The 13876-nt window shown below is 40.9% G+C and overlaps 1 protein-coding gene across 1 annotated transcript in view; it reads left to right on the plus strand.

Annotated features, from left to right (window-relative positions):
* The window catches only part of LOC134221676 (uncharacterized), a 90618-nt gene extending 79870 nt beyond the window's left edge, over positions 1-10748 (plus strand). Inside the window, exons 10-14 of the mRNA XM_062700863.1 lie at positions 8486-8590; positions 8685-8944; positions 9078-9467; positions 9529-9910; positions 9972-10748. Of these exons, the coding sequence (XP_062556847.1) occupies positions 8486-8590; positions 8685-8944; positions 9078-9467; positions 9529-9910; positions 9972-10666 (1832 nt within the window). The 3' untranslated portion in view covers positions 10667-10748. The remainder of the gene's footprint in view (positions 1-8485; positions 8591-8684; positions 8945-9077; positions 9468-9528; positions 9911-9971) is intronic.
* The last annotated feature ends 3128 nt before the right edge of the window (positions 10749-13876 follow it).

Below are 13876 nucleotides of genomic sequence, written 5' to 3' on the forward strand. Positions count from 1 at the left end.
GGAGGACGAGAAATAGAGAGAGAATGAGTGACAGAGAGGTAGAGTGAGTGTGAGAGAGATAGAGTGAGTGTGAGAGAGATAGAGTGAGAGAGATAGAAAGAGTGAGAGAGAGAGAAAGAGTGAGAGAGTGAGAGAGAAAGAATGATAGATTGAGCAAGAAAGAGTGAGAGAGTGAGAGAGAAAGAGTGAGAGAAGAGCGAGAGAGTGAGGGAGAAAGAGTGAGAGGGAGAGAAAGATAGAATGAGAGGGAGAGAAAGAAAGAATGAGAGGGAGAGAAAGAAAGAATGAGAGGTAGAGAAAGAAATAATGAGATGCAGAGAGAGAGCAAGAGTGAGAGGGAGAGAGAGAAAGAGTGAGAGGGAGAGAGAGAAAGGGTGAGAGGGAGAGAGAGAAAGAGTGAGAGGGAGAAAGAGAAAGAGTGAGAGGGAGAGAGAGAAAGAGTGAGAGGGAGAGAGAGAAAGAGTGAGAGGGAGAGAGAGAAAGAGAGAAAGAGTGAAAGGGAGAGAGAGAAAGAGTGAGAAAGAGAGAGAGAGAGAGAGAAAGAGTGAGAGGGAGAAAGAGAAAGAGAGAGAAAGTGTGTGTGAGAGAGAGAAAGTGTGTGTGAGAGAGAGAAAGTGTGTGTGAGAGAGAGAAAGTGTGTGTGAGAGAGAGAGAGAGAGAGAGAGAGAGAGAGAGAGAGAGAGAGAGAGAGAGAGAGAGAGAGAGAGAGAGAGAGAGAGAGAGAGAGAGAGAGAGAGAGAGAGAGAGAGAGAGAGAGAGAGAGAGAGAGAGAGAGAGAGAGAGAGAGAGAGAGAGAGAGAGAGAGAGAGAGAGAGAGAGAGAGAGAGAGAGAGATCACCATTTTCAGCACATATGGCCCATCGTGCTAAAATAAAATTGTGACCGTAGATTTCAATTACATTATTTTAAGTTTATTATTTTAATATGTTGAGTTCTTCATGAAAAAATCAAGTGATTATCATGAAAGTGAGTTCATTCGGGCGTTAATCATTTAAAGTCTTTCTTAGGGTCTTTCTCATTTGGAGAATCAAACTTAAAAGTGACAGTTCGAAAATTAACAAATAACCCGGTAATAAGAATGGCTGGTGCTGCCCAGCAATTCCAATAAGACATCGATGCAAAATGATTCGATATCTGTCAAAAGTAATCTTGCTCTGCGAGCAGGGTTATTTGATAATTATTGAAATGTCACTTTTAAGTTTAATTTCAGTTTAATTCTCCAAATGAGACAGACCCTTAATAATTCTGAATATTTCGAAATCATCCGCTAGAAAAAAAGAACTGAACGAAATCGAGCTTAAAGCAGTTTCAAACCGGGGGAAAATTGGGTCGGGTTAAAGGCTAGATTTCAGGTCTTCTAGGAACTTTAATGCTAGTTTACACAACAGGAGCTTGTCTGGAAATTTCGCTCCTATGTGTATGGACGGGATTTATGGAATATGGGATAAAAAATTAGCAATTCGGCCCGATTCAAAATACAATACGGCAAAGATTTCCGAGTGTCCAAGCCAGACTATAAATTAGTTAGGTTTTTTTTTACTTTTCGCGACGAACTTGCATGAATTCCACTTTTTTTGGGAACACATGGGAACAGAATCAATGGACAAGTCGCCCTAGGTATGAGGTTACTTTTAGCGTCATTCATTTTTTCTTAGCCTTCTAATGTCCAAAAGCGCTCTTAGGCATGGTACTTTGACTATGGTTTGTTATTTTCAATTGCTCAGAACAAGGATGTTATCGATCATTTAGTAATCTGCCTTCGATCATTTAATAGTTTGTCAATAACTCATTCCAGTGGCTAAATTTCAAAATGTGTTGTATGGTGTGCATCTAGTGCAAAGGTTTATCTACAACTCTGCCTAAAACTTCGTTGTTTAAATTTCACTAATTACGGAGCTATAGCGCTAGTAGCAGTAACTTAGACTAAATCATTGCATATTTCATTATCATTTAGTATAAGTATAGCAACTAGCACCGTAACCCCCTTAATAGTGGAATTCGAACATCGACCTGTTAAAGAGAGTTGTAGAAAAACCTTCGCACTAAGAGTCCACCATACAATACATTTTGAAATTAGGCCTTTGAAATGAGTTATTGACAAACTACTAAATGATCGAATGCAGATTACTAAATGATCGATAACATCCTTGGCTCAGAATTGGAAAAGTTTTTGATATTAATCAATAATAAGATCAAGGTTTGCAGAAATCGCTCTCAATAGATAACGAACAACGATAAAAGCGAGGCAAAAACTGTTCCGAATCATAACAAGCCATGATAACAAATTTATCAAACTAGTATACAAGTGCGAAAAAACAGAATCGGATAGGCAGCCGAGCCTGGAATTGAACCCACGACCTCCTGCTTATGATTCAGAAGCGGTAGCCACTAGACCACCGAGCTCGTCTAGTCAATGAATTCGGAATATTGAATAAATAAAAAAAGGTTCATAAGGTCACCCAAAACAAAAAGTTGTGAAATTTTTTGCATTAAGCATTTTGTATCAAATATCTCATGCAAACCGCTCAGAGAATGTTATATTCATTACGCCAGCTTATTGCATTAAATCGGTTTATTTGGTTTCGATCAATACATCTAAACGGCTCTCGTGGGTTCCTCCAGCAACAAATATAACCATCGTGTACAGCAGTATGACTTCGACTCGCACAATCTTCCCAACTCCGTTTAACTTGTTGACGGAAAAGGACGCAGATAAGCATAGCGCCAATTCCAATAACATCTTCCTTTGCTATCTCTATTACCCTTCTACTCGTGATTATGTGATGTTTATCACATTCACACAATACAGAACGAGGATTATGATAGTTTTCTATCACTGTTTTTCTCATCTGCTAGCTAATAAAAAATCAAGATAATAAAGCGAAAAAAAATTCTCATCTGGTGTATAGTCCAGATGGCTAGCGCGTCAGACAAGCCTTGGTGGAGGGATTGGGCTCAATTCTCGTCTTCAGCCTAATTTTTTTGTAAGCAAATAATGTTGGCGAAGTATCGTTCCTCGACGGAAGTTTAAAAATAGATTCTATGTAGAAACAAACAAGCAAGTTCTTTTTTCTCGTGACCCGAGACCTAGTGCAATGGCTTGCTATATTGACTTAATGCAATCTGTGCATGGGCCTCTTTTTTTTTTTTTTTTTTTTTTTTACAAGGGAGAATGCATTTACACACTAACCCAGTACACGTGCATTGTAGTTGCCAAACTACCACACGGAAGTGTACTGGAGTGTCGGACTCGACCATACCGGTAATACCGACTAAACTCCCTTGGGCTCCACCATCGTTTCCCCCAGGAACTACCTCGCAGTACTACTTCTGGGGACGGCAGTACTAAGCGTACTCGCTCATTATCGCTCACACAGGCACTCGTCCCACGCGAGACTGACTTGGGTGCTCGCTCTATCGCACCCTCAAACACACCCTACATACTCTGTTGCACCTCTGTCATGCCGTGCAGGTCTAACTTGTGTGCCCACCCTTCTCATGCCATGTGGGTCTAACTTGTATGCCCACCCAAACCCTTGATTCATGCTCATACGCTCCATGCTTGCACACACATTAACGCTCCTATGGGTCTGACTTGTGTGCCCACCCTTCTCATGCCGTGCGGGACTAACTTTTGTGCCCACCCTTCTCATGCCGTGCGGGACTAATTCTATGCCCACCTTTATCGTACCATGTGAGACTGCTCACCTCTTTCATTCAGTTCGCGCTGACACATACTACACGGGTACAAACCCGCTCCCAAAAGTGGTAAAAACGACTCATGATATCATGAGCCTAGTGTATTTTCCCTTTATGAAAATACACCATGATTTGAGCTCATGATATCATGATTCATGCTCCCGTAACGCATCCGAAGCGTTACCAATTATTCTGTCATGAGAGAACCATGAATCGGAATCATGATATCATGAGTCACTGCTCCCCAAATCATGATTTGAATTCTGGAAATCATGACCTTGGCTCATGATAGTGGATGCGCACAATTCATGATTCCGGTTTTTTCTAGGACCATGAATCCAAATCATGATTTCAGGATTTTGATTAATTAAATCGAGTGCGACTTTTCGGGTACCATATATAAAAACATGTTTTTGGCATTGTGAATCTGTATGTAATACACATTTTTGTATTTTCATTAGATTTATTTTGTTCATAGTACTAGAATAGTACTAAGTACTGAATGTACTAAATGAATATTTTTATTTATTGTTTGACGATTTATCACGTAGAATACCTTTTTCAGATTTTGCGTTGAGTTCTCAAGTTGCTTCATTGATTCTGGCCTCGGTTCAGGTTGCAAAGTCTTTACTGGTTTCCCGTCGCACGATACCTTGAACAGAGTTTTCTTGAAGGGGAAAAAGCTTTTAAATAATGTGTATATAACATCTTTGTAGAAATATAAGACATGAATTCTGCTGTAAAATAATTCGATTTTTGTAAAGAAACAACGTACACCCAAAAAACAGTTCTTACAATTATTATATAAAACGTGCCATATACAAATCTGTAAGGTTTTTTATACACAAATTGTATTAAAATAATACAAATCTGTATAATTTCAATACAACGATTGTATTAAAATCTTCCAAAAATTGTATATGCTCAATTATTATACAGTTTCTGTAAGGTTCTTATGCAGAACTGTATTAAAATCTGCCATCCGCTGGTTGGGTGTAAACTAAAAGAAACATGGGACAAAAGACTGGCTGGACAGCTTAGTATGGGGAGAAAAATGTTGTCGAATTCCACGGGGCAGAATTGTGTCTTTTGGTGAGAAAATCAATCTCTCAAAATTTCAGCTCAATCGCTTGTTGCATAAGCTGGCGCATTTAATTTAAAGTTTGTATGGGGATTTCAGCCAAAATATATAGGAAAATGCACCTCCGTCACTCATTCGATCTGGAAATTTGTTCTGAATGCTCGATTGAGCTCAGATTCGCAAAAAGGGCAGTTGGTATGTTACAGAACAATTTCACAGAAGATTGTGATGATTAAATGAACTTTTACTTAGTTTACGGCTGATTTATTAGGAGCTAGATTGTGAATTTTGGATTTATTGATCGAATCGAATCAGCCGGAAACTATATAAGAGTTTATTTACTCATCATACAATCTTCTATGAAATTGCTCTGTAACATACCAATTGAATAGTGGTGAATAGTGGAATAGTGAATAGTGGAAGTAAATGGAAGAATAATAGTCTTTTAACCTTGTAGCATTTCCGCTAAGACGCTCTAAAATAATTAATCATACCAACTGACCTTTTTGCAATTCTGAGCTCAATCGAGCAATCAGAACCAAAAAGCGATTGAGCTGAAATTTTGAAAGATTGATTTTCTCACCAAAATACACAAATGCAAATATTTTTGCATTCATATTCAGTAATATTGCTATTTTAACACCCTTGATGAATGTTGGGGTGATAAAATAGAAAACGTGACAATATCATAAAAAAATATTTTTAATTTTTCAATTTGTTTTACAAATATAGCCTTGAGAAAGTAAAATCTGTGAACGGAACCCATAGTTTCTAATAGTGTATGGACCACGAGAGGGCCTTCACTGGCCATTCAAGTCCATAAGTGAGGGTCACGACAATAATGTCTTGCTCAGAGTCCGATAATAGATTTTTTTAAACCGTGCTCTTATGATTCGAGTTTGGAAAATACGTGTTCTTCTATGGTGAAAAATTCATGAATTGAACATTTCTACGGATGTTCCGGATCTTAGAAAGGTGGCCACTCAAGTTCATCACGATGGGTCACCACAATCAGTTACTCAGCGTTCGATAATAAAAAGCTTTGGAGAAAACTGTGCTCCTCTATGATGAGTTTCATAAATTGACCACTTCTACGGATGTTCCGGATCCTCCGGTGGCCACTCAAGTCTATCACAATGGGTCACCACAATAATTTGTTACTCAGCATTCGAAAATGGAAAACTTTGAAAAAACCGCGCTTTTCTATGATAAGTTTCATGAATTGACCACGGACGTTCCGGGTTTTCCGGAGGGACACCGAACCGTGGAATAACCAGGAATTGTGTTGATCCATGGAAATGGACAATAACTACATTTTATTTTGATTATTGCTACGCAATGCTCATATTTCCAAAATCATCCTTCGAAAGACAAGAAATCACGCCCAAAATTGGCCTAAGAATCTATGTTCCTTCGAAATCGATTCCTGGAAACCAGAATGGCCAAATTGCAAAAACGACATATTCGGAATCTATACCTCCAATTTGGTTCCAAAAGATTGAGAATCGGTTCGAAAATGAACTTCTGGGAACGAATTCAAGTTGGGGCCGTTTTTGACCCGCTAATGCACAAAGTGTCACTTTTTTGTTGTGGCGTTCCTAGAGGTCGCTAAAAGCCAATTATCACCCAAAAATTTACGTTTCCGAAAGTTAGGAATAGTCAGAAAATTTCAAAACCCTATAACATTTGGTTACAAAGCTGCAACGTTTTTAAATCATCTCTGGGCCAAAATAGACCTCAATGCACTACCAGTTTTCTGAATTGGGAAATAAGGGAGTTAAGAAAGAAATGTCTTGCCAAGTTCTTTTGGAGCTTTTGCAGTAAGATACGATCTCTGGCAACTCTACAGAAAATCTCTAATCGCTTTCCTTTAGCTCGCAGAACTCCGTAGGAGTAATTGGCCAGCCCTGCACGGTCCAAGATCGTTTCAAAATCCACATCTAGAGCCTCATTGTCCAGAAACCTCTGCTCATGGGTTATTTCCGCAATTACTGCAGGCAGCAGAGGTTCATTCCATGATCCATACTGATGAATATGCTAAAATTTAGTTTTGTATTAGTTTTAATTCCGCAACCTAAAAATTGTATAGAAAGGCAAAATGATCCACCTACCTGATGGAGCGGAGACGGAACTAACTGACGCAATTGGATGGAACTGATCGACGCAAGTAGAAACATAACTGGTCGGACTGGAGACGGGCCTGGACGGGACGTACGATAACGGGAACTGTGTTGAATAAAACAAGCACTTAATCATAAAAAGTCGAGAGAAAAGGAAAGTTATTCTTTCAAGTTTATCAATTTTTCTTACTTACCGGAACTTTAGCGAAAACAGGATGGCGACGAAATAAACGAAATTTAAAATTTCACTGGCGGACAAGAACACCTACAAAAACGATGGCACGAAAACACTGGCACTGAGCTGATGAAAAAGAAATGATCAAATGTTTCTTATTTCATAAAAACAAACTTTTTCAAAAGTTTCACATTTTTACTTTCGAACGCGAACGATGCTACAAAATGATTGATTGCACGTTTTGACAGTTACGAATAACGCTTGCTGTGATCATGATTTCTGGCTCATGAAAATGGGTGCGCGGAATCACGAAAATGGTAATTTCGGTCTTGCAATCATGATTCATAGTCATGATTTCATGACTCATAGTCATGATTTCATAAAGGAATGTAGTTTCTGGTTTCATGATTTACAAATCATGATAACGGGATCAGATTTGTATCCGTGTACTCGAGTCATTCGACCTAACACTCCCTCTGGCATCCCTTGTGGGACTCTTCGCTTAGGTTCCCACTTCTGACATACCATGTGAGTCTGACTCACCTCATTCATGCCATATGAGACTAGCTCAACACGACTCAACTCATTGGGCCCGCATGGGCCTCTGCCTAATGCAATCTGTGCATGAAATTCATGCAAGATTGTCATAAAATTATGCATTCTCTAGTTGGGTGTAGGGCTAGTAATATTCTTTTTTGTTCATTGATAATCCTGATGCCAATGGGAGGGATTTATTTGTTTCAACAAGTATCCAAAGCAGCAGTCAATACAGGTTGCTTCGGGATTTTAAATAATCCCCCATTACCTAACGATTTTGGCAAGCTTTATGGATGACTTACCCAGACGGCTGCGGTGCCTTGCCACGTAATGTGGCTACTATCTATAGCCGACCTTGTAGACGCTATTTCAACCCGCTCCTAACGTGGGGAACGAAAGTTCGTGCAGATTTGTTTAAGGTCTCTCTCCCATTCTTGGATTTGGCTAGTGCGCTTTAAGCGGCAGATGGTCGCTTTGATATGGCCTGGCTTGTTTATAGAAGTTGAACAAAACCCACTGTCAAACCACACCACATCCAAGGCAGCTTCTGTATAGTTTGCACTCCTAACTCTAGTTGATGTCGGAAGGACAGCTACACTATCTGCTAAGCATGGAACCCTCAACTAGCGCTCGATTGTCATCGGCAGACCCGTGGTAACGTGATACCAGATTCGAAGTCCATCATGTCGTAGTCCATGAATGTGAATAATGAGACCCACTTCCCTATCAATGATTTTTTTATGCTTTTATGCCTTTTCTGTTGCATAAGAGAGGCACCAACATCACCAGGTCCATTCCTTAGGTTTTTCATATAGACGATAGTTTCAACTTCTTGAGCATAATCTTTATCTTTTCGGTAATCTTTTTTTTCAGGTTTCCTCCTCATACTGCCCTATGCCCAAAGTCAACAAATGACGAATGCTCAAACCAGTAATATAAATATTCTGAACAGATATTGTCAGCCATCGGTAAGAAATAGTAAGTGCGTCACCCCTGAGTGAAATTTCCATACTTAGAATCAATTTAGCCAATATCATGCATAATGCTTATTTTATTGCTCACAACCTTTCAGCCCTAAATACAGCAGATGCCTTTCGACGAATATGTCAAAATTATCCAGCTACTACTTGTTGTAGCTATATAAACGGTTTAATCAAGCAGAACCCACACTTATATTTATGTTCCCTGGATCAAAGCGGTTATACCTTCACAAATGAATGTAAAACAACTGCTACTGTCAATGATGAGCAGATCGCTACTCGAATATCTGATTCGAGCATTGTTTTTAGGGACGACACATACGACGACTTGATAACTACTAATGCACAGAAGGTGAGCGTGATTTAACAAAAGGCAAGGTATTATATAGAAGATATTAATATATAACATTACCTCGTATAAATTAGGACATTTTTTTTAACTAACTATAAAGTATACATCATTGATAAACCACATTATTTTTCAGAACAAAATCGCCACACCGCCTCGATCAAATGCAGGTCATAAACCAGAGTACAGTCCTGTTCAGGCTTCAAGTATACAGAATGTGGAGCAATCTCCAGCTTCACCGGCACGACCATATCCAACCTATGAACAATCCGTCTCTACACAACAGGTACAGCAAGGTACATTCCAGTTCAACTTTGGAAATCCCCAGGATGCGGTACAAGTACCAATCAGTTCATCGGGATTATCTCAGAAGAACGTGCTCAACAAGCAACCAACCAAGTTATCGCATCCGAGGCCTTCCAATGGGGGTCGCGTGGATGACGATGATTACGAGGACGATAGAGTGGTTGTTGAAACCGGCACTGCAGGGTTTCAAGCTACGGAGTTTGCTCTAAATTTGTTCAAGGTTATCATCACTATTTCTTACTTCAATTAATCCCATAACTCATTTTGTATGAACATTCTAGAATTTGGAACGGCTACCGAACAGTGACTCCGTAATAAGCCCACTTCTGCCACAGCTCTTGCTTTCGAGTTTGGTGGACTATGCAAGTCCGGTGGCACAGGCCCAACTAAAAAAGACTATCTTATTGCACCCGTCCCAGCTGGCTTCACTAGCTAGTAAACTCGAAAGGATTTCCAAGTCTACGGTAAATACGATCGAAACTGCTTCGGCCAATTTCATAGCCCAAGATGTAGTTCTCAATAAGACCTATGCCAGCGACGTTGGCACACGCAATGTTGAAGTAAGGCGGGTAGATTTTAATCAGCCGCAACAAGCAGCCCGTAATGCTAACAACTGGGTCTCGGGGAAGACTCATAATTTAATCAACGAAATCCTCAATCCGAGTAAGGGTTTTCCGCAGTTATTCAATAAAATCAAATGAATAGAGATCATGTTTTCTTTTAGGCACCATCAATCCATATACTCGACTGCTGTTGGTGAACACCATCTACTTCAAAGGCATGTGGAAGTATACCTTCATTGAAACAAATCCGGGACTATTCGAATCGTCGCCAAACAATAACCATCAGCTCAATAAAATGTTCCAACTCAACAAGCTTCGCTACGGTGAGCTGAACTTCCCCGATGGAAACGGACTTCGCTGGGTGGAGCTCCCCTACGAAGGTAACAGTCTAGCCATGGTGGTTTTCCTGCCAACCGTACGGCATCAGTTGGACGCAGCAGCGCGTCAGCTAAAGCCGTACGATCTTGCAAAAGTGATGGCCGACCTGCAGGGTACCTACATCAACACCAAAGTGCGTCTAAATATGCCCAAGTTTACGCTGACCGATTCAGTATCGCTGATCCCGGCGTTAAAACGAATGGGACTGCACTCAATCTTCCAGGATCCGGACGCACTGCAGTACATAACAAATGAGTCAACGGCAGTGTCCGATGTTACCCAGCGATCGTACATGAGCGTGGACGAGTTCGGTACGAAGGCTACCTCGGTGGCGTCCCTTTCGATCATAACGTTGAGCATCACTCCGCAGTACAAGGATGTCAAATTTGACGTGGATCAGCCTTTCCTGGTGATGATTGTCGATAAGCAGGAACGCTATCCGTTCTTCATTGGGCAGATCAATAACCCAAGAGAATGAGCGTTGATTTAGGTTTGCATAATCCAATGAATTTAAAAGCGGTTTCAATTTTATTCGACAAATAAATTAAAATAAAACTCCATTTGTTTTCATATTGACTAATAGAGAGGAATAAACAATTTCAACCCTTTTCCGCCCATGGTGTCTGTAGAGCACCATAAAATTTTGCATTTTCTAACCTTCATCGAAAAGCTTCAACAACAAAAAGCAATATTTGACAAGTCTTCATGGTTGCATTAGACTAATCTATTATTCAATTGCGGCGAAAATCAGCGTGAGGGAGCATTCTCTGCTCGTGAGAATGAGTGAGAATTACGATCCCTTACTAAAAGAAGCTTCTCAATTGCCAACAATTGTTATCGCCGCTGTAACAAGCAACTCTACAAGCGGTACGTGTGTCGTATACAGCAGAATCTTTGACGCCATCCCAAAGGGATTTGGTCATTCATTAATACTAAGAGGAACGGAATCTGTCACCCATTTAAATTATTCCTGGACAACGACGTTGCCCTAAATGCTGAGGACAAATGCAATCTTTTTGCTGAGCACTTTTCGTCCGTCTTCTCAATAGCTTCGACGTCACAAGCTGAAATTTTAGGTACAATTAATGATGTACCTGACGATGCCATCCACATTGACGTTTTTAACATTGAAACTCACCATGACCATCAGGAAATACGTTTTATGCTGAACTGGTGGAAGAATCACTACGGTGGGAAAATCGGTCTCTAGGCCTTAATGGTGATGAGTTATCCGATGTCCTAACACGAGCATGTGACGTGACAATGCCCAGGAGGACTATGCCAACCGGCAACCGCAAACCGGTGCACTGGTGGACGAGCACGATAGCTGATCTTCGCAGAACCTGTCTTAGAGCTAAAAGAAGGTTGCGACGTGCTAGAACCGAAGCGGACAGGCTAGAAAGACGCCGGGTGTTCCAAACAGCGAGCAGAGCTCTGAACTACGAAATCAAATGTAGTAAGAGAGCCTGCTTTGAAGAGCTGTGTAGGATGGCCAATAATACTCCATGGGGGGATATATACAGGATAGTGATGGCTAGGACCAACAACACACCTCCTGAGAAATCCCAGGATCGTTGAAGGTTTGTTCCCGAAGCATAACTCATCGGACTGGCCCGCCACACCGTACGAGTCAGTGAACGTGACCGGGTGACCTGACTGTATGCGTTAACTGGCGAAGCATTATGTTGCTGTGTACCGTTCTCAAAGTTCTATGCAAAATTATCCTAGCTCGGATTCAGGAGAAGAGCGATGCAACTTTCCGGCGGCAGCAGGCCGGGTTCCGTGCCGGAAGATGCTGTGTGAACCATATTGTCACGCTCCGCATCATTCTGGAGCAGGTCAACGAATTCCAAGAGTCCCTTTACTTGGTATTCATTGACTACGAAAAAGCTACGAACGTCTCAATCACGAGAATATGTGGGGCGCCCTGAGACGCAAGGGGGTTCCTGAGAAAATTATCGGCCTCATCGAAGCACAGTACGAGGCCTTTTCGTGTAGAGTGCTGCACAATGGGGTCCTGTCCGACCCTATCCGGGTCGTAGCTGGTGTGAGGCAAGGCAAGGATTATTCTATCACCGTTACTGTTCCTCATCGTAATCGACGAGATTCTGGTAGATGCGATTGACCGTAAGCCAAACCGCGGGCTGTTATGGCAGCCTTTAACCATGGAGCACCTAAACGACTTTGAATTGGCTGATGATGTTGCACTCCTCGCGCAACGGCGCTCTGATATGCAGAGTAAGCTGAACAACCTTGCCGAGCGCTCTTCTTCGGCAGGTTTAGTCATCAACGTCAACAAAACCAAATCGTTGAATGTAAACACGGTGACTCCTTCCAGTTTCACAGTAGCCGGGCAACCAGTGGAGAATATTGAAAGCTTCCAATATCTTGGTAGCCAAATGGCGTCAGACGGCGGTACGGCGGCACGGATCAAGAAAGCAAGGGCTGCCTTTGCGAGTTTAAGAAATATCTGGAAACACAGGCAGATAAGTGAGCGCACCAAAATACGAATTTTCAACTCTAACGTGAAATCTGTGCTGTTATACGCTAGCGAAACATGGTGTGTGTCAGTGGAGAACACTCAACGGCTGCAGGTGTTCATCAACAGATGCCTGCGGTATATAATTCGGGCCTGGTGGCCTCACAACTGGATCTCAAACAAAGAGTGCCATCGTCGTTGTCACCAGAGACCGATAGCAACAGAAATTCGGGATCGAAAGTGGGGCTGGGTCGCCCCTACGTACCCGATCAGGAATCCATAACAAAATTATAACTCAATTCTATCAATGGTTGTTATTTAAAACAACGTGTGTTATAATTTGATAATTCGATAAAAATGTGTCTTCGGCCAGTTTTATTTCATATCAAAATTATAACAACATTAGTTATGTATATTTACACAAAATAATTGCCTACATTTTTTGATATTGGAAAAAAGCGGAGGTAATCACCTCCAGTATCATAACTTGAATCAATGTTCGATGTTAATAGCTAGTACAAAGTTAATTGCCTACATTATGGATGGAAATACGGCGTTGTAGCGTACCACATTTTTATACGTGATGTAGGCAATTACCATGAAAGTACATTTTTGTACCTCATAATCATATCAATGGTTGTTATAATGTTGAAATGAAAGTAACAACCTCTGATATAATTATGTTACGGCTAGAGGGAATTTTGATATAATTTTTGTTATTTTAACAACTAACCAACCAATTTTATAACACATTTTGTTATATTATTTTTCTGAAATAAATAACTCCCCTTGTTATAATTTTGTTATGCATTCTTGATCGGGTAGAGGGCGGAAACGAAATCTGTAAACAAGCATTAGACTGGAACCCAGCGGGACATCGCAGCAGAGGCAGACCCATAGGCTCTTGGCGGCGAAGCCTCAATAAAGAAATAAAAGAAGTCGACCGAAATCTAACCTGGCAACAGGTTAAAGCGATAGCCGGGCAACGCTCAGGATGGAGATCTTTCAAGTCGGCTTTTCGCACCACCGGAGGTGTACAGGATCCATAAGTAAGTAAGTTATTAGAATTTCCGCTAAGACACCCATATAAAAAATAATGACTGTGACGTTAAAATACATCTGATATCTGTTACCGTAGGCCTTTAGATTGAATTGGATCATAAATAAAAATCCACTGAGCGTAGTTTTAAATATACAACTACGACTGCT

Source organism: Armigeres subalbatus, chromosome 3, assembly GCF_024139115.2.
Source record: "Armigeres subalbatus isolate Guangzhou_Male chromosome 3, GZ_Asu_2, whole genome shotgun sequence".
Taxonomy (NCBI): Eukaryota; Metazoa; Arthropoda; class Insecta; order Diptera; family Culicidae; genus Armigeres; species Armigeres subalbatus.